Raw genomic sequence first — 25,193 nt, 5'->3', positions numbered from 1 at the left:
TCATTGGGGTGGAACTCTGTATAAATGCATATTTAAAAGTTAACTCGTAGTGAATTATGGATTCATTCGTTGTGGCTACCTTCATGAGCCCCACACTCAAAACTGATGCTCTTCAGAGGCTGACAACAGATTATTTGCAGAACAGTAAGCAATAAAACAAGCTGCACACCAAGCAACATTTGGTTACTCATTTCTTTTTTTTGCCTTATCCAGAGCTCATACTCCACACCACCTGTTTTAATTGCTTACTGACACCTGTTGCTCAAACATGAATCTCAGAGCATTTCAGCTGCTGGTTTTTGGTGGCATTTCTTTTAATACATTCTACCAAATTTTTCATTTTCTTACCTTCAGCCTGCTGTATAATACTGACTGAAGAAGGTAGTGGAAATGGAGGTATTTCATAACACGTGGAGATGAATTTGGATAGGCAGAGGTGTTAGGGTTTGTTTCCTTTGTTTGTTTGGGTTTTTTTGTCCCTCATTCCCTCCTCACCTCACCCCATCTTGTAACACTCACAGCCCTTCAATTGTAACTAAATAACTTCAGGAACAGCATTTCTCATCTCAAGTACACCACTTAGCTGCCACAGCCAAGAAACCACAAGTGGATACACAAAAAGGTTTGACTCAGTGAATACACAGGACCAAACAGATCCATGGCAAAGCCTAAAGCATCTCAATACACAAGTCAGGCCACAGTCACATCTTTAATAAAAGCACTCTGAGTCAGTGACAGAAAAGATACAGCAGACATGACAACTCTGAAAAAGAACCTTGGGTAAAAGCGTGCTGCTGGTGTTATCCTAGGCCCAGTCAAGACCCCTAACCCTAATCATCCCCTCAGTGGCTTCTCAGACATTCACCAACACTAGAAGACTGCTGAAGTAAGTCACCTTTGCCTCACACCCCTTCCATTGTTGCTATGGAAGCAGCATAGAAGGGTCTTGGTTCTAATTAAAATTACTGGAGTAGATGAATCCAGAGAGAATGCCAGCTCTCATCTCTGCATAGGAGATTACATTAATCCTACAGGAGGCAGAACAAGCAACCTGCAGAAATACTCCTCCTTAGTTCCCCCAGTTATTTCAGTTAGTGCACCTTCATGGAGAGAAGCCTGGCACCACCAGCCTTGAAACAGAATTCAGCTAATTCCAACAGAGCATGGCAGAAAGCATCTCTTTGCAGAAACAGTTCTGCACTTCACTGATTAGCCTGCTCAAACAGCTTGCCACATGCTTGACAAGAGCGGATGTTTAATCTAGTATTCTCTTTTGTCCAGCTCTTACTGGGACATTAGGGGCCAATTAAAGGTGCACAGGATCCTTTTTGCTGTGAATTTAGCTAAGTACCAATCCTAATTCCATGAGCCAGGGTGATCCTCTTTCTTTAAAAAAAAAAAAAAAAAAAAAGACTAAAAAGGCCCTGAAGCTCCATTGGTAAGGGCACAAGTTCTGCAGCATTGAGAGGATGATGGCAAAGGGCTTGTTCTCAGAAACCCAGCACACACTAGAGCTTTGGAAGGTTGCATCCCTGCACTTTGGTCTTTGAGTACTGCCACCTGCTCAGTATCGGTAGTGGTCTGGCTTGAAGGGCCCATCCTTTGACAAGCCCAGGTATTTGGCCTGCTTCTCACTCAGTTTTGTCAACTTCACACACAGTTTGTCCAGGTGTGCAGCAGCCACAGCTTCATCCAGCTAGAAAACAAAGCATTGAAAAAGATTAGTAGAAGCTTCAGTTCAAGAAATCATGGCTGACAATAAGAAATGATACCTGAAAACCAGTAGCAGCTCCAAGGAGAATTTAACAGACTGATACAACTCTTTTCCTGTCAACATGCACCAACTGCCTGAGTGCAGAACCAATACCCTGAGCACAGAATCATCCCCAGATGGAAAAGTCCCAACTTAATTTGACTTCCTCAGAAGCAAGAGACAGACAAATATATCCTCAAGCCCATTTCAATCCCATTTACGCATTCACATCCATCCACAGGTAAAGAACAGATATCAAACTATTCAAAAATAAGAATGTCCAGTTTGGTAGAAGGGAAAAGCCCCAGTCATGTTTCTGCTATGAGAACACCTGGACATGGACATACTAGACTATCATAATGCTTTATAGAAGTTCTAATATGTACAAATAAAGTAACACATCTCCCCCTTCCAGGTATACTTTCTCTGAGGTATGTATGTTAAGAATATTCATTCCAGAACCACTAATTCATCGACAACACTATTATCTATTGTCATGGCCTTCATGAATAATAAAATACTTTATATCTCACTTCCTGATCTTTTCTTCATTCCAGGGATGTCAGGCAGACATGCAAACTCAAGGGTCAGAAAAATGAGCAGAAAGTTAGAGGATATTTAAGAAAACAGACAGCAACATGGCAAACTAGCTGCCATGTCAAACAGCAAGGCAGAGCCGTGAAAGACATTCAAGCAGATAGGACAGCACTGGAAGGGACAAGTTGCATATAACAGAAAGATAAGTTATCATATCATTTGCAATTCCTGCAAGATATGAATGATCGCTGCTAAGGAAACGCAGATGCAAGATAAGTCTGAACTGCAGCAGCAGAGAAAAAAAATGGTGATATCTCCTCTATGTATGTAACTGTTGCAATATATTTGATCACCATATCAACAAAACAACCAACCATGCATCCTCTGCATGTGCATGTGTCAGCACATCCTAAGCAGAAGTGTTCTAACAAGAAACTACTCTGAAGTAACTCCATCATAACAAGCATATTAAAGTTATACTTGTGCTGAATAATTCAGTGCAGCTCAACCTGTTGGCAGTTTGGTGTTACTCTGAACATTTACAGAGAACCAGTGAGGGCAAAGATGTACAATCCAAACCATTAAAAACAACAGATTAAGTGGTTGAAGAATGTGGAAGCAAACCGTGAAAGCTATAGGATACTACATAAGAATCAAGAAAACCAAGAAAGAAAACTCAGCTGAAAGGACTGTGTCTAGAATGGGAAACAAGTATTTAAGCTCAGTAGATCATGTCAGAAGAAAAAAATTAAAAATCAAATACATATCAGGCTGAACTGTAATGATATATTGAGATCTGACAGGTGTGCTTCCAGCACAACTGAGACAGATTAGACTTACTTGAAAAGGAGCTGTTACTGAGTCACCACTATCTCACAAATCAGGTTTTCAAACTGCAGCAGAAAGAAGCTGTTTCACAGTTGCTTCAGTTTATGGACTTCAAGATTTAGAGAAAGGCAAACTGACATTCTTACCTACTGCACACTTCGAATCAAGATGTTGAACATAAGGAAGGATAGATTTGACAGCAAGAACACGGATGCAATAACTTGCTTCAATTTCCAGGAAAACATATTGCAGAAAAGCAGGCATGTTTGTAACAGCTCGTCACCAGTTCTTAAATTTGAATTCAGATCTCAAAGCTACTATGCAGAACAAGGAGAGGTACTAGCCAAAAGTAAGGAAAGAAAGCTCTTCTATCCATCTTCTGTTGGTTCTGACAAGAAGACAGCTTTATTCACTGAAATCATCTGCGGAGCCCAGTGGGTGAAGATCATTTTGCCACAGTATGTGAACCTGAACACCTCACTGCCATACACTGCACTAACACAACTCCATTTCTAAGTAACAGATCCGGGTGTTAATTCTCACTTTCAGTTCAAGTATGATTACTAAAAACTGTTCTGGAAGAGAATGAAGCCAGCAACATCGGGCTTGCTCTTTTTCCTGGGAATGGTCAACAAAAATTTTTCTCTGAAGATGACTGTGTGTCAGAGAGCTGGCTGATCAGCTGCAGATACGCTCTGCTTGATCATCAATGGCAGTTCTGGAAGCTTAAGTTCTTCAGCAAACATTTCACAAAGAAGCCCAAACATACACTTTATACTTCCCAGATGAAAAGTATTTTCACATTTAGTCTCACACCTGGTTCTATTTCAAAGCAGTGGGATTTCACTCCAGCATCCTTTTCAATGACCAACTCAAATTCTCATGCTTGTTTTGCAAAATTAAAACCAGGTTAGTTTTGTAAAGGAATTTGCAAGTTATGACACGACCCAGATTTCTCCAAGAACAAAGAATCCATAGATAAGATTAAAGGGAAACACAAGGGAATTTATGTCATTAATATTTTCTGAAGCTATTAGGACCAGACTATGATAAGCTTTGCTCAGGTGCAAACGGGACCCAGATTCTCTCAACCACAGTGAAGATTTCTGGTTTCACTCCAACTCCAACTCTTCAGGAAGGAGCTTCCTGACTATTCTCAGACAGCAAAGGCTTTCCCAGCACCTTAGTAAAGAGCTGCAAGTCAAGAGAGAAGAAAAAAACAAAACAAAACAAAAAAAAACAGCAGGACATTCCTGTCACAAACAAGTTCTACTTCTTCACTCTGTTCTAATCACAAAAAAGAAAGAAAAAAGCTCACTTCAGATTGTGTGACCAAAGCCCTACAAGTTTGTGCTTTTCTGCTGTTCTAACTCACCTTCTTTGGCAGGAAATGGACTCCAACAGAGTATTTGTCACTATTTGTCCACAGCTCAATCTGTGCCAGCACCTGGTTGGTGAAGGAGTTGCTCATGACGAAGCTAGGGTGACCCATGGCACAGCCCAAATTGACCAGCCTGCCTTCTGCTAGCAGTATAATATGACGACCGTTCCTCAATTTATAGCGATCCACCTGGGAAAAGAGCAGTGAAAGGTGAGGGCAAAAACAGCATTTTAAGTCTCAGAATCACAGGGGCTGGAAGGGACCTCAAGAGGACACTGAATCCAATCCCCATCTATAGCAGTACCCTACAATAAGTCACACAGGCCGGCATCCAGACAGGTCTTTAATATCTCCATAGAAGTCATGCAAAACACGGTGGGCCCCCTTCCCACATCAGCAATTCAGCAGTGGGTTTACAATGCAAACTTTCCTTACAATCAAGATGCTCCTCACCGTTCCCAGCCAGAGTTCGGTAAGGCTTGTAACTACTCTGGACTTCACACTACATAGATCTTAGCATCATCTGCTTCATATTTAATCAGTTATCCTGTTCTTCTGACTCTTCCACATGCATACCATCTCAGGTGACTGTGGCAGGGAACATGCTGCCTGCAATAAGATGAAATTCATGTATGCTTGATTATAACTGCTGGTGTGGAGAGAGAGGAGAAGCAGCACCTCTGTTTGCAACAGCCCAGAACATTTGCACCTGATACACAGGTAAGGGCCAGATTTTGCTCAGCCTTCTGAAATTACTCCCCAGTGAATCCTCCCACCTCAGTAATGCCTTGATTTACAGTCAAGGCATGAACAGTTTGTCTTCCAGGGACAGGCTGCTGTAGACATCTACCAAATCTTTGGCACCACCTTCTAGGAGACCTGAAAACACTTGTGGTTTGACAGCTCATCTCCCACAATGACACCAGGCCTAAGTGAGCGCCAGACAAGTCCCAAAGTCAAAACTCAAGGAGATCTATCCACCTATCAAGCAAGTCAGGTTACATGCATAGCTGAAAAGAACTGGTAAATTAAATGGCTGTCCTAGACTCTGGTTCACACTCTTTGCTTTCAGGGAGAAAGATTCATTCTTCCATTCAAGCTGATTTCCAGGCTGTGCTGGGGACAAAAGAACAGACAAACAAGGGCTAAGCAGACAGTGCTCAGTTACAGAAGAACCTCAGAGCTCAGGATAATGTCACTTCATGTGTGCCTCAACTTTCTGGGCCAGACTGGAATCCTGCAATGCCTATGCTAGCTTTCTGCCAGTTGCTAGCTCTTCTCTCCCTTGCCTTCACCCTGTAGAGAGGAATTATATATTTTATACATAATTTTTATATATTTTTTTTATATTTTAGTTAAATACTAAAGCCTAAAATGAAATGACAATCTGGACTGTAAGTTGTAAGAATGTTCATTGTTCCCTGGTATTTACTGTTTATCTATTATGTCAAGCATGTGGAAGCAGACTAAAGCTTTTAAAAGGCTGAAAAGGTAACAGTAAACTTTGTTAAAGGTGAACAATGTTTTAGACAAACTTTGCTGTGGTAGCATAGACACTGTGCAAGACTTAAAAGGGTTCCTTTCCTGCAGCTGTATTTATACTTTGTCTCTAAAGGGAATACGAAGCAAAATGCAAGCCACTTAATTTTGTTCTTAAAGCTTCAACCTATAGGTTAAAAGCCATGCTGAACTCAGTTTTGTTTTTAATAATTCTGCCTTCAAAAACAAAAAAATCTCTATTCAGTTTAGAAGTACAAATGCAATAATTTGAACTAGCAATGAGCATTTTACTTGAACACATAGTTCACTTTTAGACAAGAGCTGGGCCTCTACTTATCTTCCCCAGCTGTGATTCAATCCCAATACTCTATTTCTGGGGTTTGTATAATACAGATTACTGTCTTTAGCACGCATGTAGACAGTAACCATCTCAAACAGAAGCTCCAAATAAAACTCTTTGTTTTTCCTACCCAAGAGCAGTACAGCAAGGTAAGGTTAGCAAGAATTTTCTTTCACTGAGCAGCTGCAGTATATTTCTTATGGATGCTAATTCTCCAGTGTGGACCACTAGTGACAGCTCTCAGTTCACCCAAAAAATACCACATGCACCATCAGAAGACTATGGGAGGGAGAAACAAAACAAAGAAGAAAGCAGACAAATCAGAATGCTAAAGAAAAAAACCCTACAACAACATGGCTGATAGTAAACACTGTTTACTGCTACAATTAATTTTCACTCAACTAACACTGCTGCAACTAAAGGTTTGAATGTGGTAGTTTAAGACACTGTATCTATACACTGACCCAACAAATCCCTGGACAGCTTCTGGATGGTGCATGGAACCTCATACCTTTGGCCATCTGCGGACACGATCGATTCAGTACACAGGGTAATGTGGAATAATGCAAGTTCATGTCTTTGTATGGAAAGAAACGCAGAACAGAAACGGGCTAAGTCAGTACTTGAAAACAAGCCTAAACTACGGACAGACAAACCAAGTGATTTACAAGCTCAGTAAGCTGCTAGAGAATTCGAGTTCCAGCTATCCAACTGTTAAGTTCATCTCCATGTTTATACAAATGCCTCTTCTCCCTCCCTATCTGCACTTAGCTTACCCTGGCCTTTTTGGTTGCTTTGCACTTCCCTCCAGACCGTGCATGATATATACATAAGTGACTTATTTGCAGAGCCAAAGCTCATCATTCCCAGCCTGCCCCTTCCTTCCCTTCAAGAGCTGAGTTCATGCTACACATTAACCTAGTACCAGAACTGCAAGCAGATATTCAAAACAACCTGCCAGCTTTTCAGGAATAAGCCTATTTTCTCCTTGTTGGAAAGCCCCAGATGATTCAGAATGGCACATTAAGACATTTTCCTTTCCCAAGTATTAAAGATTTCTTCTGCCAGCTCATCACTTGCAAATAGGGACCATATGATACTGAAAATTACAACATTGGACACTGTTTTGCAATTATGCTTTACCTCTAGCTGACATCTAGCAACCAGACACTCAGCTCTGGTAATAATCCTCAGGATCAAGAGACAGATGTCTTCATAGGAGGTTTTGATCACAGATTTTTGCTCTTGCTTTATATTCCCCTCCTTGCTACAGGATATAGAAAAAGCTGCCAAGTATTAGTAAAAATTCAAGTTGGTACTTGCTATTACAAAAAATGTGTGACTCCTCACTTGGAGTGAAAAAATTCTAAAGGTTAGCATAAGGTATCACACCTTTAACACAGGTCTGTCCTGTACTTGAGGCCCCCCTTTTAGACCAGGGACAAGACATTAATCTAGCAGGGAGGACACCATGATCAGGAAGATGGCTTTCCCAGGGCAAGGCTCATTTACATGCACTCCAGGTGTGCTGACCCCTGTGATTTCCCCAAATGCAGGAAACTAAATTGCATTACTAATGGAGGGTGAGGGGGAATTTTTTTTTTTTTGGTGGATGAAAAGCTGGGCTTTGTCCCTCTTAGTGCATCCAGGCCTGGGACCCCCAGCACAAGAAGGATGCAGAGCTGTTGGAGTGGGTCCAGAAGAAGGTCATGAATACAGTCAGAGGGCTGAAGCACCTCTGCTATGAAGAAAGATTGAGGTAGTTGGGCTTGTTTAGCTTGGAGAAGGGTCAGGAGAGACCTCAATGCAGCATTCCATTACCTGAAGGGAGCTTATAAGCAGGAGGGGGAGTGACTTTTTATATGGTCTGATAGAGATAGGACAAGGGAGAATGGCTTTAAACTAAAAAAGAGGATATTTAGGTTGGATGCGAGGGAGAAATTCTTTACCCAGCACTGCTGCCAAAAACTGTGGGTGCCCCATTCCTGGAGGTGTCTGAGATCACGGCTGGGCCCTGGGCAGCCCAGGCTGGGGGGTAGAGGCAGCCAGTCCATAGCTGGAGGGTGTGAGCTTGATCTTTAATGTTCTTTGCAACCTAAGGCATTCTGTCATTCTCTGATTCTACGCATGTGTTTGGACATTTCTCAGTCCATCACTTAGGCCAGGGCAGATTTCTCAGTTGTGTACAGATTCATTAAAGGAGCACTTTTGTCACAGAACTGTAGAATCATAGAAAGGCTTAGGTTGGAAGGGACCATAAAGACTATCTGGATCCAATATCCTTCCCGTGGTCTTGGTTGCCATCCACCAGGATCCACCAATTCTAGTTCCAGTGCAGATGAATTCCCAAGCTGGTTGTGAGGGATTGAAGCTGCAGGATACTTCCTTGTTCCTAAACCCAAAGTTATATCCTATCTCCAGCAGTAAGTAGCAAATAGATAAGGAAGAATACAACAAAAGCCAAATTTCCCAATAAATCCTCTCAGCTTCATCTATCTCAAGATCAATGGTGGTCCATTCAGGAATGGTTGGTTTTTTTGTTGTTGTTGTTTTAAAATATACGTTTAAAAATTTAGCTGAAGTTTGTACATATTCTTGTGTCACCTACAGCCCCCTGGATGACATCCTGTGCTAACAGGTCCTTTATTTTGGGTCACCCTGAACCTCCCGCTCGCAATAGCAATGGTTTACAGAACACAACAGATATATTCAGGACAGGAAGGAGGTAAGTCTTCAGCATTAGACCATATGGGCTACTTTAACCCTAACTCCAATCTTTTAAAAACAAAACATTTGTTTTGAACCGGACGCTTTTAATAGTTTTCATGCCTTGCACTACACTGCATCTCACTGTTCAGGGCACCTGGCTCCTGATAAGAAAAGGGACTGCTGCTTTCTCAAACACTGATATTCAATTTTTCACATGGATTTTAAGAGCCACACTCAATAGTCATGGGCAGGTAGTTTGTATGTCACTACACTAATATCCATTTCAGCCTTTGACAACGTTTATAAACAGTCCCAATTTTAAAACCTTTTAAAACCTGAGCTATCCAAAAGCAAGCAGCTAGCTACAGGCTCTTCTAGGACAGAAGCTAGAGTGAAGTCAGCCTTACATTAAGGTCATGGGCAAGAGCAGGCACAAACATAGTGAAAATCTGAAAGTATAATTTCATACTTCACATTTAGTGCCACAGCAACAAACATGACACTGAAAAGACTCTGACAACGGGTTAGCAAGAGTCTGATGTGGGTGGCCAAAAGCCACAGGAGGGTCATGAAATCTGGAAGGGCAGACAGATCTACTAAGACATACACCTAGGTATAGCTAAAGGAAAAAGTAAAAAACCTGTCTGAGAATCCCACTGTGAGCAAAAGTTACCTCTTCAAAAGGTAATCAGAAGTTCTATACCAAGTTAGAAAGAGACTGGTTAGTTCTAGTGATGTTCTCCCTCAACGGCTGTGTTTCAAACAAGCTTTAACTTCGTGTTGTTTCTCTGTTTAAGGATACAGCTGAAGAGTAGATCCCTACTTTTCCGTGTGCCTACTGCCATAGTTTGAAGTAAATACATGGTGGGTGTGCAAGCTGAGCAAGGATAAAACATCCTTCCTTCTCTGCCCACACACAGACTTCTGGTCTCCACAGGTTTCTAAAATGAAGCCACCAAGTCTGGAAGAGAAGCCTGAATTTGGCAAAGCTCCACATAGGCTTCCCCGAGGCTTTAATTTCAGAACAAAAAATGCTTTGAAAACAAAGGTGTGAGTTTTTCAAGCCTTGGCAGAACCCCAGAAGACATTTCCTTGAGATTCATTCTAACGCTAGCACTCTGCATTAGACCTAAGACCATTCTGGTGCAGCACAGCTACACAAGCAAGTAACTTCCTTGGAGGAAACTGAGATCAATCATTAGAGAATCCACAGGCTCTGTTCCTAAGAAGTTTTATATGATCTCTAATGGTCTGTTCTGTATTCATCATTCAGCTTGTTTTTTAAACTGAATTATGGCATTACTTTCAGATGGTGGCTATCAAAAAGCACATTTTCATACTTTGCCAAACATCAAGGTCGACCTCCCGTAAGGAACGAATTTGATGCAATCAACTATGAGACCATCACTAAGGAATAGGTTCCTGTTTGCCCAGAAGGAAAGAGTACACAGATGTATCCATACTAGGCATCTCTTCTCAGAGACTGTGCTGTAAGTTCTGGGCACTTGTTGGAACCAGTTGTTTTAATATCAGTGCAAGAATATTACATGCAGCTTGTTACAGACTAACAGGGCAACAGCAGAGCAGAATTTGCATTAAGGTTAGCCCAGAACAAACCTGGCTCCCAAAAAAAACCAACAATAGAAAAGCTAGAATGTAAAGAGTAGAAGAATCTGAAAAGAAACACTTTCCATTCTGGCAGCAGACAGTGACTTGCAATCACTCTGCTCTATCAGGATGCCTTCTACACGGGCTGTCTCACCTGAGGTTTAACATTCACCACCTCTACTGCATTTTGATTCAGCCACTTTGCATCAACTTCCACATCAAAATGACCAATATTACAAACTATGGCATCATCCTTCATCTGCTCAAAGTGCCTGAGGGAAGAGACAAAAAAAAAAAAATTAAAAAAAAATCAAAAGTCAATGCACAGAAGAAACATTCCTTTTCCAAATCCAGGAGATGCTTTGGTCCACAGCTCTGCTCAAGGAGAAATGAAGATCTGCAGTTGATTTACACAGACATTCTGCATGGGTGTAGTAATCATCTACACATGTAAAACCTGCTGGGAAAAGTTTCAAGCTCCTAGAAAAGGACTCTTCCCAAGGATGGAAGAGGCTATTGAAGATAAATTGTTGTCCCAGTATAGAAAGTTGAATTAACTTTTTTAGTTGGTCACTACTGAAATATCGGCAGTTATTCTGTTCCTTCCTACACAGAAATGATCTCTTTCTCCATTACTTTAATGTTCCCAGCAGTTTCACATTCCTGGATACTAATGGCTTCATCTCCTCCCTCTTAATCTGACCTCATACTACAACATATGTCATCCTAATGGCAAAAACAGGAATGAGTTTGTGTAGAGCAGAGGGACTATAAACTGAGATCTGAGAAGTGACAGTAAAAAACCTGCAGGGCTGTTTATTGAGAACAGATTAGTTTCAAGATTGTTGTGTGTATTCACAGATGGAATCACTTTCAATCTTTACCCACCTCCCCTTCTGTTCACATTTATCAATAGAATTCAGAATAATAGAATTAACAATTAATTACAGAATTCAGGCCCGCCCTCCCATTTTCTTGAAGTCTCTCTGTCCATCTATGTTTCTTGTTTCTCCAGCATTAGGCACTGCAGGACAGGAATAATTGCAACGTGGCAACAATCAACAGAGTTCAAAAACTGAAGCTTCAGTTTCTCATTAAATTAATGCTATCCCTCACCATGTTGCTGACAAGTTACGACTATGTAAAAAATCGAACTGTAGCAGTGTGTTGTCACTGAAGCAAATGACTAAATCATACCTGCCCTGAACAATGTCAGTGCAGCCAGTGGTTGTAACAAAGATATTGCCTTCCTTGCAAGCCTCCTCCATTGTAGTAACTTCATAACCTGAAAATGAGAGAAAAAAAAATTATCTCCCTCCCCAATCACCAGATGTTGTTCAAAAATGGACTGCAAAACTGAGTAAAGCATAAAGAAAAATTTATGAGTAATAGAAGGCAGTGCCAATGCTTAATCTATGGAGAATGCATGTTAGCGGATGCACTCTCCTTACACTAAATACCAAGGCAGCACAAAATATCTGTATCCCTCACCTACTTCCAGTGTGAGAATCTCATGCAACCAACATCCTGCAAACAAGGGTGTAATGTCTGCCACAGCTCTTAGATTGGATTCAGAGTTTGCTTGCCAAAGAGAATGTATCCACAATACCTGCAGATTCTAATCATGTATGAAAAGAAATGGGATAAACTGGTAGAACCAGAGCTAAATGAAGCAGCCACAGAAGAGTTGGAGTACAGCTTTGAGAATGAGCTGCAAGCACAGCTTCACACTGGAAAGGCAGAGTGGCAGTAATCTACAAAAGCATCTAATGAAGACAAGGTCTGCTGTTTTACTGTGGAAATATTCTAGTGAGTCTTAACCTCGTAGACTTGCCCAACTTGAAGATAATTAACCCCTCACAACCAGACTTACAGCATTATGAAATACAGCTTTCCCACTAGAGTCTTTTTATCTGTGCCTCCAAACATATCTTCAAGGCCTACAACAATAGAAGTTGTAAGGAAAGAGTTCATTGTGTGCTCAGTTAAACAAGAGGAGTGTCACTTCTACAACACAGAGGCTGAAACCCACTGAAACTTTCTCAACTGTCATTTACTGCTCTCCATCAACACAGAAAGGCTCTCATCAGACACAGTCATTTCTATACCTTCTGTTCTCACCTTCCATAGCTGCCTGCAGTGCATTGATGGGATCAATTTCAGTGATGATGACTCTTGCTCCAAAGTTCCGCAGGGCCTGAGCACAGCCTTTGCCCACATCACCATAACCTGCCACCACTGCTACTTTCCCAGCAATCATGACATCTGTAGCACGCTTGATACCATCAATGAGGGACTCTCGGCAGCCATAAAGGTTATCAAATTTGCTCTGAAGGAGAAACAGAAGAAAATTCACTTGAGCAAAAACTCCTTAGAGAAGCAAAATGGATTTGTGTGTGCATACATAATCAGGAGGCAGACAGTCAGCTAAGCATTAACTACATTGAGGGATGAGAAGATGATAATTTGGCTTGATGTTTTCCATTTATCCTTTTTCAATCTACATAGTTATGCCACATACAGGCTTCAGCATGTCCCTGATGAGAAACATTTCATAAATGAAATAAATGAAAATAAAGGCAGTCTCTTGCTCCTACCAATACCATAGGAAGTTGGCATAGAGTCAAAATATCAAACTGAAGGAGCAAAAACCTGTCGTTCAGTTGCATGTCTTCCTGGAGGTCTGTAACTGCAGTTCATACAAATCTTTCATTGCACAAATCCTCAACAGTACTTGAAAATAAGCACTTGTTTGGCACTAGAATAAAGTTAGCTCAATTCAAAAGCTCATTTCAGAGGCTTTTTTTAGAAACATCTGAATTTCTAAATGTACTGAACAGTATTAGTAGTTATTATGCAAGAGGCAAAGACATGGGTGAAAAGGATGTAGAGGACATCCAAAATCAATTGGTTTCCAGCCCATTAGCTATGGAATAAAGATGTCAGACATCTTTGTGAACAGAAACAAGATAGTCTTCAAACAACAAGCTGCAAAGAAAGCAGACCAAACCATTGAGAAATGCCATTCCTGACAGAAAAACATAGGAGACTGAGGTTAGTCTCAGAGTAAGCCAAGAAGTACTGAAACAGTTGTGCCTTAAAGTGCTACTTTTCACAGCCACACTACAGGCAGGAATTATTATCACAAGGCTTCACTATGAAAACTGTTTAGAACTGAATACAGGAACTCAAATGTATACTTACTGACTAGTTTTCAAAACACCTGGATACAATAAGCTTCATGCACACCTGAAAACCCCTCTATAATTCATCTGCATTCAAAATCATCAACACTCTCTCAATACCATTCTTTCCTCAATTCATCAGGACTTGTCATGGGAAGCAGAAATACAACTAAACAAGGGATATAAACGCTTTCTGCTCTATCCTTAGCAACTGTTGCTTGCAGAAATACTTTGCCCTGCCAAAAGCTCGTGCAATTCATTCACTTTCTTTTCCAGCTGTTATCTGCCTGTGGCTTTAAGTCACACAGTGATGATCTGTTTCTTGACAGAGGAACTACCTGTCTGCTAACACAGCTATAATTCCAGAGACGTCTTCACTTCTTTTGCATTTTAATAATATAACATACATCCTTGCAGACAATTAAGCCTTGAACATTCTAAAAATGGGATATTTATGACACATCACACCAGAGACATCGTGGACTCACTTCAGGGATATGCTGAAAAACCGTTCAGTTCCACATCTAGAGTAGCTCAGCAAGGGAAAGAATACTTGCAGGGGAATAACAACATCCTAGCACCAAACCTGTTAGCACAGCATAGCATAAGTGCTTTAACAGCAGTACCTTGGTGACAGAGTCGTTAACATTGATAGCGGGCACCTTCAGAGTCCCATTGGCTTTCATCTTGTACAGGTTGTGAACTCCAGTGGTTGTCTCTTCTGAAATACCTTTAATTCCTACGGGCAAAGCAGAATGATTTATGTTTGGTTGGATTTAATGTCACTGCAAACCAACACGTCCGACGTGCAATAGCATCTTCCAGAGGTTTAAGTTACAAAAATCTTTGCAGGAAGCAGGGACGAAGTGAGAACCCTCATTTGGATCCTCAAATGGCACTGAAGCTTCAAGCAAGTTTTCCCCCACGCAGCTGCCAAAGCAGACGGACAAAGAAATCTTTGGAAATATAGAAGGGGCCAATTCTAGACTAGACAGTCAGGAAAGACAGCTCTAATCTATTTTCTCACCAACTGAGCCAACTGCAAAAAGAGTTGGATGTTCACACTTTCTAAAGTCTGTTCTACACAGGAAAGGAGACGAGAGATGACCGCACTCAAGTCTAAAGCATTTGAAACAACTAAGAAAAATTCAAATTTGGTTTTGGATTGTTCTTCTCAATCCTGCTGTCAATAATCAGCTGCAGCTCCCATTAAACATGCTCCACATGCTCCAAATCTAGTCATTAACTGCATGAAAATTCCATTTCAAGGGTATATTATGAGCACATTCACAAAGTCTCATTTCAAATAGGTCCTTGTTTGAAAACAGTCCCAGAGGTGGAAGCCGGTAACAAAGGACTGCTTAAAAATACAAACATCGCATAAGGGAACCAGACCTTGATATGACAGTAACTGTCACAAAGTAACCTCACTTCAAATAACACCCAAAAGCCAAATTTGTAAACGTGTCCCTGCTTACCCTTCTTACTAAATACAGTATGAATTCCGGATATTTCTTTCCCCTACCATCTCAACAATATCTCACTGCATGCAAATTGTCTAATTGCTATACTGTAAGCATTCAGGGTGTTGCTCAAAGCTTACCTGCACAAAAAAAAGCATAGGCAATTTGTGACAATCAATAAACCTGAAAATCACCTACGCAGTTGAGCTGCATATCCTGCACAGGTTAAAGTGACTAAGTCTGTTCTTCCATCTGGAGGCATGCTACAAGTCAGCTAATCTGTCACTGTATGAAGCATCAGGGGAAAATAGAGCAAATCTGCTCACCCAAGCTGAAACCACCACCAACAGCAACATCTCTGCATAGAGATCCATATGACATGGACCTGTCCCACAGCACAGAGCAGCAGCCGGGCTCCCGGCACAGCACCCTGACCAGCAGCCAAGGGAAGGGCACAGCACCAGCAACCCACCATCACTTATACGGGCTTTTGGCTCTGGGGATTGAAGCGCGCCTCAGGAAGGGCGGCGCACCTGGGGCACACGGCCCGGCCCGGGCAGCGCGGCCGCTGCGGAGCTATGGCGCCCCCCTGCGGCGCGCCACAGACATCGCCGCCACCTCCGGCTGCCGCGCGGCGAATCGGCGGGGAGACGCGTCCCGCGATGCGGCCGCACCGCCTGCAGCGAGCTGCCAGCACGGACTGCACTCGAGTGCCACGCTGCTCGCTCGGTCACCTGCTGAGACGGTTGAGGTCTGGCACGCTGAGAGCTCACTGGTAGGGGGCAGGACAAGCTAAAGAACATGATCTGGTGCGTGGTGAAATACAGCACCTTTCCCAAAGCGTTTTTCCAGTGCAATTCTCTGAGCAATAAGTGAGTCGAGAACAGAGAAAGGCCTAAAGCGTGGAAAAAAGCTGAAGCAACATGAAGAATTCTTGCTGAACCTGCTTTACCTACCTGATCAATGAGCAAGTCTGCCCCAACAGATCACCAACAATACAGCCTTCACAGCCCTTTCTGAACAGCAGGCTTCAGCAGAGATGCCAGAAATTATCTTTGCATGAGTTCAGGTGACTTTGTTTGGTTCTGAAGTCTTTCCCTTCCCTTCTTTCATTTACGTTGGTTTTAAGGGCATTTTGCCTAGCAAATCATGGCAGTAGTACTAAGGCCATTCTGCCCTCTAACAGCAGTGGTGCTTAGGGATGAGGGGAAACTTGCAGCAGTTTAATGCATCTCCTATTTCAAGTAGACTTGAATGAACTACAGAGCCCTACTTACAATTATTCATTGCACACTAGGACTGAACCAACTTCCATATAGATTAGATAGCGATGCAGCATGGAAAACAGCTCCCTGTGAAATCAGGTCAGGAAACTTGCCCAACCTTCAAATAGCAAATGGCACACACTGCTGTTCATAGCCATGCACAGCTCAGCTCCATGCACTAATGTTCTGCTCACTTCTCAGCTTTCCTCACATTTCTGGGGGAGAACAACAGTATGCTGCCACATCTCCTGCACTCACAATTCAGCCCTTCTAAATGCTGTGCATGCTCTAACACCGCTGTTGTCCTGTCTTTACCCACAAAGGGATCGTTGGACTGTGACATTCATTCATTTTCAGTGACTTTCAAATATCACCACCTGCCTTTAAAATTTATTGGCCACTTTTATCCTCAAGGCACCAAAAAAAGGATGCTGCACATTCTCTTTGAATCAGCCTTTGCAACAAACAGCTAAGTGCAGATCAATGCAATCAAAGCTCTCCTCACAGAGTCCCATTCTGGAAGTTTTTCTTCTTCTAAGAAGCACGAGACTGGCTGATAAACCATAGCAAGTTCTGTCACCTTCCACAGGTGGTGGAATGCTGCAAGAAGGCTTCTCAACTCCAGTCAGTGCAGATAGCACACATTTTAGCAAGGGAAATGTTGACAGGTATGACATTCCATCTAGGTCCTTCAAAAACCCAGGTGAAGGGCCACTCCTGTGAAATGGGATGGCAGACCAGAGACGGATGCCAATACAGGAGACAGACACTGTCCTGCTGAAATATATCAAACTAATTGCTTGCACAACAGGAGTGCAAGACAAGTGAGAGGACTTTGAAGAGCAGATAACAAGGCTGCAGGTGTGAAAAGTTCAGCACAAGCACCCTCAAGAACAAACACAAATAGACACAAATTGAGGTGTTAACTGCATGTGCTTGACAGGGGAACAACCCCATTAAACAGAACTCAAGTATGAAAAAATGCATTTTGGGGCCTGTCACAATTCCAAGGAGACATGATTAACTGTGGCTTCATTGGTCATGAACTTCACACAGAGGCAGCCCAGAAGAAAGAGACCTCTGGTAAGAAGACACCAATTTCCACTGCATTGCAGTTCACTGCTGGAGATCTAATGACATGAGGATGAGGGTCAAAGAGAAAGCAAAGCATGTCACACAGTTGCAATTTCTTCTTTTCCTTGCCACCCTACCCATACAAGCACACAGATGGCTGTATGGCCCAGCCTCCTTCCTTCACACAGCCCTGTGTGCTGACTACTTCTGATTCTAACCTGTTAAGGCAGTACAGCTCAGGAAAGCTGATCCAGCAGGTTTCTAAGCAACCCCTGTAAGGGCCAAAAATGAACAGCAGAACAGCAAACAGTGATCAGTTTAGTTTCCCCCCCCATATGCCTATTCAATTATCTCCAAATCCTAGATCAAAAATGTCCTTCAGCAACAATAGGCCTCTGTGGCTTGCAGCAGCACATATAATGAAATCCAGCAGAGCAAAGAAGCTGCTACAGTTGCCCAGCTCAGATCAGTCTGCTACTGCAAGTCATGCCAAAGTGCCCTCAGATAAGTCTTTGTACAAATAACACGTGCTAGCCACACCATGCTGTTTTACTAGCTTATACTAAAGGTAATAACATCAAAGCAAGAGTCACAACCCTAACTATCAGCATCTTTACTGATAAATGGGAAGAGTAATGCCTTGCAGTTCATGTACTGTGAAAAACCATTCCTTTCCAAGAAAAACTACAGGTCATCATGAGTTGATCTAAAGGTGCATTGAGAGTACAGGGAACAGAGAAGCAACAACATTAGAAAATATTAATTGCAAGCAGACATTAAGCAATTCTAAAACCATTTCCAGAAATGCCTTGGCCAGACAGCAGCCCTACTTGTCATTCAGGTAACAGATAATGTGAATGAAGGCCAGAAGAACAGTCAGTGTAGTATAAGTACTACAAAGGAAAGATAGAAACAACAGCTCCTGCAGAAAAGAGATGCTGCTCTTGCACTGTCAGCAGTTTTCACAGACACAGCCCATTGCCTGCTTGCACATGCCTTCCCAACCTTCCCGCACCCCTTTTACCAAAGCAGGGAATTCCCACTCAAAAAGAGCCAAACAGGCCTCCCAGGTAGAACTGTACCTGACAAAAACTGCAAGTTACCTTTCAAGAGCTGTGGATATTTGGTATGAACTAGGTTGGTAAGATCTCCACCGTCATCCAAAATCATGTTGAGGGGCTGCCCGTCCTTGAAGTACAGGGTCTGCTCAATGCACCACAAATATTCCTCATCCGTTTCTCCTTTCCAGGCAAATACTAAATAGGAACAAACAAACAGTTTCTTACTGAGCAAATAGCAAAGCAGCAAAATGAAGATTTCATTGGCAGCACTCGGCAGCAGAGCTGACAGGTAGATGATTATTTGTGCCTGCAAGCCAGAAGAGACATTTTCACTGGAAAGAAGATCAAGATCTCAAAATGAGCAGAAGTTAAAACATTTTGCCTTCTGTTCCAGGCCATGAATTTGATTAAAACTAAGACTTCATTGCCCTCCTCACTATTCCAAATTAAGAAAGAAAAATCGAAGCAAGCTAAAGCAGACTCACATCCACAACGCCCCACTTACTTCCTTAATTCACCACAGTACCAGGAATTACATATAGCCGCAGGACATATTATACAAACAAATGAAAACACAACTACAGCATTTCCAGTACAGCAGGAAAAATGCACCAGCCTTTGGCACGAACAAAGCCCCAGATGAGAAACTCTCCAGCAGCTTTATATTCTAATTTCCAGCACAGTGCTAAAATCCATGCTGCTGTGCACCCTCTGCTCTTATAAGGGCATAACTCAAGATCAGCACATCTACTACCAACAGCACACTTCAGCAACTAACACATCTATCAGTGCCTTTGTCTTTCCAGGCATTTGTAGCTGCTTCATGCTATGCTCAAGCCCTGTCGATACTCAGCTATTCAAACATACTGAGCACACAACTTACATACCCTAACACTGGACACCTGATAAATTGCCACGTTTCTGCTGTTTATACAGAAAACTTCAGCTCTGAAGCCATCCTTGCAGCTGCCCCTTCCTCAGAAGTGTGTATCAGTGTCCCTCATTGTCTACAAAGGATCAGCATTCCTCCCACGTCTCTAGATTCTCTGTATGAAGTGTAATATTAACAAAAAGTGCAAGTTCCACCAAGCAAAGACAACAAGGGTGGAAGCCAAAAGGTCAGATGGATGCTCCACCCACAGACTGCTCTTCAGTTTAGTTTTGAGTGTTAAAAGCAGTGAGGGATGCAATACTCTAACATCTAGATCCAGGCAGTTGCTGCTGGTTCTTTCACATTGCACGCTAGGGGCAGGCAGGAGGTGATGCCCACAGACAGTAATACCACAAGAGCTAGGGAAGGAATTTTTCTTCTGTTACTTTAAAATGGACTACAGTTGGGGAAAGACTTGTTGCAACAGCTAATTATATCAGTAGCTAAAGACACCTCCAAAGGAAAGAACCAGGCTGTGAGAAAACAGATTTTGCCTCTGCTAACAGCAGGGCTCCCTTCCCCAAACACTATTAGCAGCAAGCTTGCTGGAAAGCACCAAATACCTTCCATACACACCTACACACCAATCTCTAATTACTCAGCCCATTTAATCATCTCAGTAAACAGGCTTAAGGTTGGTAACATACAACCCAGCTCTTCTGTAGTCTAACACCAGATCAGCCATTGCCAGGCATGCTAAACTGTCCGATGCAATGCAGTTTGGACCAAACATCCTGTTTTGTAACAAACACTGGCTTTCAGAGGTTACTTCTATCCTGAAGTTTATTCAGAAAAGCTTGATTTGTACAGTTTGATTTAGCTAGAATAGGCTCTATATCCCAATTCAAAGCCCAATTAGAACACAGAAAACTTACCAGGGATGCCAGCTTTTGCAATAGCGGCCGCAGCATGGTCCTGAGTGGAGAAAATGTTGCAGCTTGACCATTGTACCTGGAAAACAACTCAAGTTTTATTTGCTGAACAAAGTTCTGAGATATCAGGAACTCTATTTAGACACAAAAGGGAACAAGAGCAGAGAAGTGTATTAGTGCAAATTCCTGCCTTTCTAAATAGCTCTGTAAAAGTTAGTAGGGAAACTAAGTATTTGACTAGAACAGAGAGAATAACGGCACCTCAAAGGATAGCAGAACTTCAGCTGTGCCACGTATTCAGCCACCTCTTTATTTATGAGACCTTGTGCCAGGCACCCAAAGAGTACGTCCAGCTACAGATCTTCAGGAAAAGCACAGTGTGATGGGTTCAGAAAGTCTGCATCATTGAAGTTCAGATTTTCAGAACAGCCACATAACGAGTGTCCAGTAAAGGATATGGCCTTGCAGCAGTACCAAGTGGCATTCAAGAATGTCAGAAACACATCTGAAATGCTGCATGCTATCAACAGGCATTCTCATGAGATTATGCTCAAACAGCTCCCACTCTGTTCTCCAGTCATGGAAACTTTTCCAGCTGAGCTAAGCACTTCCCACAGATTTCATAACTAGGCTCGGGCTCCTAGAAAAGCAACAGCACACCACTGAGCTGCATTAATAGGGACCTGCACACCCACTGCAGCTTCACAGTAGTGGCTCCCAGGTCCGCTCTGTGACCAGGAACCATGCACTGGAGCTCTCACTCTGTTCCTTACAGAGCTGACCAGCAGGTGGGTATCTGCATGCTGATTTGCAACAGACCTTAAGGAGCTGACCAAATATTCTAGGGAGCAAGCTGGCTGGGCTGGTTAGCAGGGTTTTAAACTAGATATGATGGGGGAAGGAGTTGTACTAGGTTACAGAGAAGAGCTCAGGAATGTTGTCACCTTGGGAAGCGGTAGGGGAAAACCTCAGACTTGTCCTGGAGGTATTAGGAAGGACTTCTCCAAGACGGCAACGAGGCCAATAGCCAAGCTGAAGTGCTTTGTTAGAAACCATGGTGCAATTGAGAAAGTATGACCTATTTGCTATCATGGAAACATGGCAGAAGGAATCCCACGATTTCTAGTGAGCTATGTCCTCACTATTATAGTATAGCTTGGGTTGGAAGGGATCTCAAAGATCACCTGGTTCCAACCCCCCAATCCACACCCCCAAAGAGACAGGAGAGTATACAGAGGATACAGTTTCATTGCAGTTACTTTCCTTCCTTCCAAGCACCCAGACTGTGGTAGAACAGATGAATCAGGGTTGAATCCAAACTCAAAGCAGTCTGAACATGCAGGCATAAGAACAAGAAAGGAGCTCACAATCAGGCACCACGGTAACAAGCACCAAGCATGCAGCACACATCTTCAAGGCACAACCCTAGCTTATCCTTAGAGGAACCAAATCACTGCAGGGACCTCCCTGAATGACTTGGATATGTCCCATACGGCACTGAATTTGGGCTGTTTTCAGACTGAAGGAGTTTAGCTATATTTAAGATAGCACACAACTGCTGCCTAAGCCAGCTATGCTAGGATACAGCAACCAACAGGAACAGCAAAGAACTTCATAAAACTCAGCAAGAACTGCTTGCTTTTAAATCCTGAGAAGGGACACAGTTACATACATAATAGTAGGAACAAAGCCAGGGCTAAATCCACATCAAAGTTCTCCTCCAGCACTGCACTAGCACAACAGCTCTAACCAGGACAATCTCCATACGCAACAGCACACGCTGCCCCTGCATCCTGACTAGATCTATTCCCCCAGCTTTCACTTTTTTAAGAAATGCTTTATCTGTTGGAGAGAGCTTCCCCTTTTTCCACTGCCTCCAGGTAAGCATGACAGTGCTGAATACTTGTAATCCTTCCCAGGCACATACTCTCAGGAACAGATCCCATACAGGACTATCTCTGGGCAGCCAGGGTGCATACAGCTAAACTTCAGGACAAAGGAATTTCAGATCACCAAGCATGCTTAACATAATCCACCACTGAGCTCCCCGCTCAGTACACAAGCTATTTGGATTGTGCTGAGATGTCCTGTGCAGTGATCACTCAGCCATGATGTTTGGACTCCATTCTGCAAGTCAGGCACACGGCACAATGCAGTAAAGGGCTTACAGGTGTCTGAGTCTTTAACATGGACTGTGGTAATTGGTCCAGAATCACACAGTGTGCTTGAAATCAGTGGAGTCCCCACCTGCCATCATTGAGCCACACCGCTTCTGCAATGTTTTCTGCACAGCTGAAGGGCCAGCAGCTCTCAGAAGTCTCATAACTTTTTGCTGAATTTGAAGGCACAGTGCAGTTCTTAATACAAGCTAATCCATGCTGCAGGCAGTCACTAGAGCCTCAGCATTAACAGCAACAACACTGCATGCCCAAGCAAGCACAACACAATGCATGGGAGCAGCTCCTAGCATCACTGCTCAGGGAGCTGCATGAAGTCGACGGAGCTGCTGAAGCCAGCAACCCAGTCTAGAACTGGCACTTCTGAAGCTGCAGCTTGTCCAGAGAAAGGACACATACCACATCCTAGGGGGTATGCGTTACAGCTGATTAAGTTTTTGCTTAAAGGAAGAAGAAATAATCCATCCGGAACACAGACTCTTCTAAAAATGCAGACAAATTTGCCAGGATCCCCTGTGATAGTTATATAAACTGAAGCAGTGCCCCAGGCAGAGCATTACCTAAGAGCATGCTGAAGGAGAAACCCAGAGTCACTTTACCTCAGCTCCCAGCTTTATAAGGGTCTCTATGAGAACTGCTGTCTGCACAGTCATATGGAGGCAGCCGGCGATCCGCGCACCTTTCAGGGGCTTCGAGGCACCATACATCTCCCGCATCTTCATCAGCCCTGGCATCTCATTCTCTGCAATCTCAATGGCCTTGCGACCCCAGTCAGCAAGGCTGATGTCAGCTGCAAGAGAAGGAGGACAGGTGTCAGAGTTTAAATAGCTGAGACCTTGGTAGCCCTTCTCACACTTGTGGATAGGCATCAGCTGCAACAGCTGAACTGAACACCAAGCAACAGCTGGGAGGCAGAGCAGGGGAAAAATGGGCCCCATCCCTCTCACCCCCCTGCTTTTGCACTATGGTGCACAGGCTTTTAAGCAAGCTCAGACCAAACAGCCCCAAAACAACAAAGCTCCTGTACAGGCACATTAATCTATTGCTCAGGAGCCCTGCAGCCAATTTATTAAGTTCCAAGTTCCAATCCATTTCTGCAAACGCTGCCCAAGGCTCTGACAGTTCCAGAGGTTTCCTTCCATAGCAGAAAGAGTAGCATGCCTGGGGGGAGTGTCTGTACAGTCACAGCTTCTGCAAGTGGGAACACACACAGCACACTCCCTGCAAGGTCTCCAGGCACTGAGCCCAGCCCTGACACCATTGAGGACTCAGCTGCAAGGCTCCCACTGTGTCTCCATAAAGACAGCTTCTGAAGCACCATTACTCACAATCTGCTTTATTTCTCCAAGAAGGATCTTTCACTAAGAATGTTCACCAAAAGCTGAACAGGAGATTTCCAACAGCATATAGAGCAAGGAAGAGAACGTTGCACCTGCAGCAGGTCTGACCACAGCTGCACCTACAGCAGGCGGACAGCCAGCATCCAGGCATGCTGCTCCGCAGCACCAGCCAGTGCCAATGCCCCAGCACCCGGTGAGCTCTTTCAGAGGCTCCTGAGGGACATTATCATTTCACTAACAGCACGGTCAGATAGCTTGCTTTCAGCTAGCTGGTGAATGCACCAAGTCAGAGCTACCGGTTTCACGCAGACAGGCTAACTGCACTTTATTTCCAAGCGATGCCCATTAAGCCCACGTGCCTGGGCGTCACAGCAAGCAGGGGCTGAAGAGGCCGAGGAGGCGGACAGACACCGGAGCACCGCTGACAAGGGGGAAGTGGGGGCGGGGATGCTCTTCAATCTCACCCTTCTTAAAAGCCGCGCAGACTTCCCAGTGCGTGCTTTAAAATAACCCCTAGTATTTTAGGTTCACATCCCTGTCAAATTTTTTATTTTTATTTTTTAAACGAGTGCACTATTTTCTTATTATGTTTATTAATCCTCCAAAGCCCTACGGCTCTTTAGAGGCGATCGTTCCGATCTTTCCCCATCGCACCTCCGGCCGGCTGCAGCCCCGGCTCCGGCGCTCCCCGCGGCACTCGCGCAGCCCCTCCCGCCGCTCGGAGGTGACTCCACACTCGCATCCCGGTCCCGATCCTCAGCCGATCCTCCCGGCCGGACGCATCCAGCGGATCCCCGCTGCGCGCCCGCAGCCCCAGCCACCCCTACGCGGCCGCCTCCCGCAGCGGCCCGGCCTCACTGCGGACCCCGACGCAGCGGCCCGGCCTCACCGCCCCGCGTCCGCACCGCTCGCCGAGGGGCGGCGGGAGCCCCGCGGGGCCGGGCCGGGCGGGCCGCGCGCACTCACCCACTTTGTAGGGCAGCCTGTCCGACATGCCGGCGGCAGATCGAGCGGGAAGAGGAGGCGGCGGCGGCCGCGGGCGCGCTTTAAGCGGAGGCGGAGCCGCCGTGTGCGCGAGGCGGGGCTGCGCGTGCAGCCCGGGAACGAGGAGAGCCCGGACCGGCCCCGCGCCGGCGTGGGAGCGCTGCGGAGCCCGGTGGAGCCGTACG

The 25,193-nt window shown here is 44.0% G+C and overlaps 1 protein-coding gene across 1 annotated transcript; it reads right to left on the bottom strand.

Moving 5' to 3' along the window:
- Positions 1-689: 689 nt before the first annotated feature.
- Positions 690-25,193, bottom strand: AHCY (adenosylhomocysteinase). The gene is made up of 10 exons (XM_048963549.1): positions 24,991-25,193; positions 23,284-23,474; positions 20,511-20,586; positions 18,747-18,899; positions 14,468-14,580; positions 12,778-12,985; positions 11,854-11,941; positions 10,811-10,928; positions 4,494-4,688; positions 690-1,696 (listed from the first exon to the last, which is right to left on the bottom strand). The coding sequence occupies exons 1-10, from the start codon at positions 25,016-25,018 to the stop codon at positions 1,565-1,567; spliced, it is 1,302 nt and encodes a 433-aa protein (XP_048819506.1). The 5' UTR covers positions 25,019-25,193; the 3' UTR covers positions 690-1,564.

This window comes from Lagopus muta, chromosome 16 (assembly GCF_023343835.1).
Source record: "Lagopus muta isolate bLagMut1 chromosome 16, bLagMut1 primary, whole genome shotgun sequence".
NCBI classification, from domain to species: domain Eukaryota; kingdom Metazoa; phylum Chordata; class Aves; order Galliformes; family Phasianidae; genus Lagopus; species Lagopus muta.
This window is presented reverse-complemented; position numbering and strand designations above follow the sequence as displayed.